Genomic DNA, 4,472 nt, shown 5'->3' on the forward strand with positions numbered 1-4,472 from the left:
AGTAACTGTTACGGTCTTATAGGTTACATATATAAATTTCACTTCTCAGTACATTCATTTCATGTTAATGAAGAAATCAGTCAGCACAGAGAATGTTGGATGAGATCCCTTTCAGCTGTTTTTTAACTCTTCAAACGTAGCATTCAGAACAGCCTTCTCTTGAAGTTTTTTGATACTCTCGTTTTATATTTCAATTATGATCATTCATTTCTCTGCGATATTTTACTGATATACAGTTTTGGCCCTACAAACCACGCTCATGGCTGGATTTCATCGATGTTATTATAGAATGAAGCTCAGAATGATGCATATCAATCTAGTGAAAATCGGTCTTAAACACATACTTTTTTTATTTTATCATCTAATCTAAGGACTAAAAAATTTAAAAATGGAATGGGGCCATTGTTTTATCTTTTACTTGTAAAAGTGACAAGTTGATGAACCCAGTAAAATTTGTTTGAGAAATTCTGTATTTTACCCTTTGATATCTCGCCCACTAACTTAATCTCTCGTTCGCCACCTTATGAACTCACTGTCATTATATAGGCAAACACAAATTTAACCTTATGTCATTGCTTGACCCACAACTAACCGGTCAGCGCACTACTGAAGAGTCCTATACTTGAACGAAACGACCGTCCTGTGCTTTCAGGTTTTCAATGATGGTCTAATTTAGATCGATTCATGATTTCAATGAAATTTAACAATCTCCACAAACTCTTACTAGTATTCATTTTATTGTCAATAATGTACAGAACTGTTATGACAAACAGAACTTTTTTTATCTAACTCGTATTCTTGCAATCTTAATATATAAATATTAATTAAGAAAACAATCAAACAGACATCAATTATTTAAGGTATATCCATCTTTGTTTATAAAAGTTACAACCATACAATTGTTCAGAAACTCTTGCTGATATATGAAGAGTAGGTTTGTTATTTTAATTCTCTGTTAAATAATAAACAAGAAAATAGAATAAATCGATCATTCTTTGTGTTTTATTTAGTTATCAGTTTTCAACCGTAAACAAAATAATAAAAATAAATTAATTAATCATTTTGTTAACAAATAGAGGTTAAACTGATTGTTTTTTTTTTCATATACAAAAACAAATCAATTGTTGAGTAGATTGAAAACAAGTTGAAGGTGAAGAATCAGTGGTAACTTCACCACATTGATGGCAGTTTACATTGGGAAATAGCATTGAACAGTAGATGACTCAACAAATGTCTTTTTTCATATTGAGCTTATGAAATTTTATCAGCGCTGGGTGTATGGAGTTCCTTTAATTATTATTCGTGTTTCCAAGCTCATTTCATAGTAGTTTCTGAATAGTCTTAGTGCAAACATTTACTTGATTTGAATTTCGCGCTAGTTAGTGTATGTCATTAAAATCTATTTCAAAAAACAAGATTTCTGTGTAACCAAACTAGGTAAAATATCAAGTTGGGAAACCCTATATGATGTTTTGTTGTTTTGTTATGAATATTGATCGGATTTCATCAGTTGTGTCTGCGATGATCCTCTTTGGTTCAGCGTTAATTTACTTTACATTGTGATTCAATTGCGGTTATCTAAATACCTAAAAATCACCTAGTAATTCATAACTTTGGTAATTTTCGCAAGGTTTTCTCACTCCAGAGCTCACCATAGAGACGATCCTTTGTTCTCACCAGAAACATGGACTCTACCTTCTGTTATTCTGTTACAGTTGTGGTATGCCAGTTCTTTACATGACTACCAAAGTCATTATAAATCGATCTATGTACAATATCTGTCTGTATAATTCATTCTCCTTTGGTTTCCAGTAGTACATTTTTCTAAGAAGGTTTGTCTATATAGTAGTAAGATCTAGGAAGAGTGATCTTGGGTATTTGAATCAGTGCCAGAAATTCCCATTGTATGGTGAAGTCATATCAAGTTGGAACTAAACAGCCATAAATCTCATACTTCATATGTAAATTTCTTAGCAAAAGATTCTAGTGTTTTATGAGTCGCAACACGATGATTACTGTTCTTAATGAGTTTTTCATAAATAAACAACGTGTATGAATAAACATAGTTAAGATCGATGTGTATTTATGTGTTAGGAAGTAATAATTCAGAGATTGTGTAAAGGTAATAAAATTAGTAAGTGATTGAGTAATCACTCAAAATGATAACATAAAAAATATGTGTGAACAATAAGATTATGCAAGGGATGAATATCAGGAGATGAAATAAAAACAAAGATAAAAAGTTGGGGACAGATTTGAAAAATGACTAAAATTTAAAATTAATAAAGGTTATTAGATGAACCCCCAACCACCAAGGCAGAGGAAGGCTAATCTCATATTGCTTCTGTATACACAGTTCAGGTTGGGAACATTTGACAACAACTGCTTCTGTTAAACGGAGTAAGATTGATGTTTTTACCACTTGTTTATTTTAAATGCTTTACTTACAATTACCTCATGCCCATTATCCAAAACGTGTATGGCAACTGTATTTGTAAAGACTTTTCACCCTTTCAACTGTAGGTTCCTAGGAATGTGTTCAGAAAACCTTGTAGAGGCTTTTTTCTCTGTCGTTCTCATATACTTGGCACCGCATAATTGTGACTGGAGGTGACATCGGAAGGGTACTGACTTACCTTGGAATGGTATAATAAACAATTGGTGTTGTATAGTGAAACCGATTGAATAGCACGGAAGCTCCTTCTCGGTCCCGCACTGACTATTCTGTCTATTCTTCCTGAAATCTCATCTCCCTTGAACGGAAAGTAGATGGGTCAGGTTTCTTTCCAATAGTTGGTTGTTTATTATCCTTTGAATATTTCTGGGTTTTTTGTGAATTAAGTCTTATATCTAAGTTTTTGGGAATTTCCACGGACAATATATTTACGATATTTGTTAAGACTTGAACAACAGCAGAAAAGACAATGAAAAAATCAATAACTGTAATGGATAAAATCAGTTTACCTCCCATTAACCAAGAAAATGTTTATTCGACATATGGTTTACTAAGGTCATATAATAACTGATAAAAAAATTTAAAATTATAGAGAAAACCATTCTTGCACGCTAAGTTTGCACTTCCACTATGTCTAGTCTTTATTAATTCACTTAGCTGTACATCCTTTATTTCAATATCTTTCAAACCTAATAAATTTATTAATTAATCACTCGATCTGAATTCTTAGCTGCTTCTAATGATTCCAGACTAAATGTACACAGTAACTTGAACATAAGAAAAAGGGGGTATAATGCAAAGCCCAACGATTGGTGATAAGGACTCCCAAAATAAATGGAGAAACGACTGGTAAATAAGCCAATATTAACATGATTTACTTACAATTAGTTTAACAGTCAGATTTTTATAAAGTGAACCGAGTTGTATTTAGAAAATCTAATTGGTCAAGCCAATATGTGCTTTATCAAAAACATTGATACCTTTTTATCTTTGATGAGACAGGTTTATATATGTTTACCATTAGTCAGGTGTAGTTTATTTCACTTATTTGATTATCGATCATATAAAGAAAAATGAACCCATCTGTTTATAGACAAAAAAGACAAACAAACAGCAGAAATATCTACGTAACTAACTAATTATAAGTATGCAGTTCTGATAAAATATCCTCATCTCTTTATAGATCACTAGAACCTTTGAAAGTACATTCTCGATTTTAAAGTTAGAATATTTCAACCAATTCATTTAATAAACTAATTACATCTTCTTGGATCTGTGTAGTCAATATTATATTCAATTACAATATTGTAGTGAATAAGAACACTAGTTTGGACAATCAAATGTATTTAGGCATAAATTACAAACTATCTTACTAAGATCTGATAACCACACAGCAAACAGTTAATTTGCAAAATAACAATCAATTGTCTCAATCTTCTCTGTTCCTTCTGCATATATCAATTCATCTTCTCTAATTTTATTGTTTGTGCATTTTCCCTCCAATTGTGCTTCATGTCAGTTCTTTCCTTATCGGTCTTCCGCCAAAATACATTCTAGGTCTAACCATCACCATATACCACTTATGAGGATACAAGTCGACCACACCACAATATCATTTATAAAATAGTATTTTCATCACATATAAAGCCTTTTTCATTGATGTAATGATATCTTTGTATGCGCAATTTTTTCATGAGCCCAATAACATTGGTGAATTTTTAATTATAATATTTGTTATGTTAAATAATGTGAAGTGATTTTTAATAGTAGTGTATATGAAAACTATGTATTATGTTGGAATAATATATTTGTAAAATCTCAGCGAATGAATTTGTAGTAAATCCAACATTTCGCCTGGCAATCTAGTCCAAGCTGACTGAGGACAGCCTATTTACGAAGACTTACATGATGGCCGCATGAACGGGATACGGGTTTCCTGCACAGAATATCATGGTTAGAGCGTATAAACGTAGTGACGAAAAAGTTTTTCATGCGTAAGCAAAATCTGTTCCTTGCC

The 4,472-nt window shown here is 31.8% G+C and overlaps 1 protein-coding gene across 1 annotated transcript in view; it reads left to right on the plus strand.

The window, feature by feature from the left end:
* Positions 1-923: 923 nt before the first annotated feature.
* The window catches only part of Smp_171480 (hypothetical protein), a gene marked incomplete at its 5' end in the record, with an annotated part of 11,681 nt that continues 8,132 nt past the window's right edge, over positions 924-4,472 (plus strand). The window contains one exon of the mRNA XM_018789780.1: positions 924-930. Within this exon, the coding sequence (XP_018655189.1) occupies positions 924-930 (7 nt within the window). The remainder of the gene's footprint in view (positions 931-4,472) is intronic.

Source organism: Schistosoma mansoni, chromosome W (genome assembly GCF_000237925.1).
Source record: "Schistosoma mansoni strain Puerto Rico chromosome W, complete genome".
In the NCBI taxonomy this organism is placed as follows: Eukaryota; Metazoa; Platyhelminthes; class Trematoda; order Strigeidida; family Schistosomatidae; genus Schistosoma; species Schistosoma mansoni.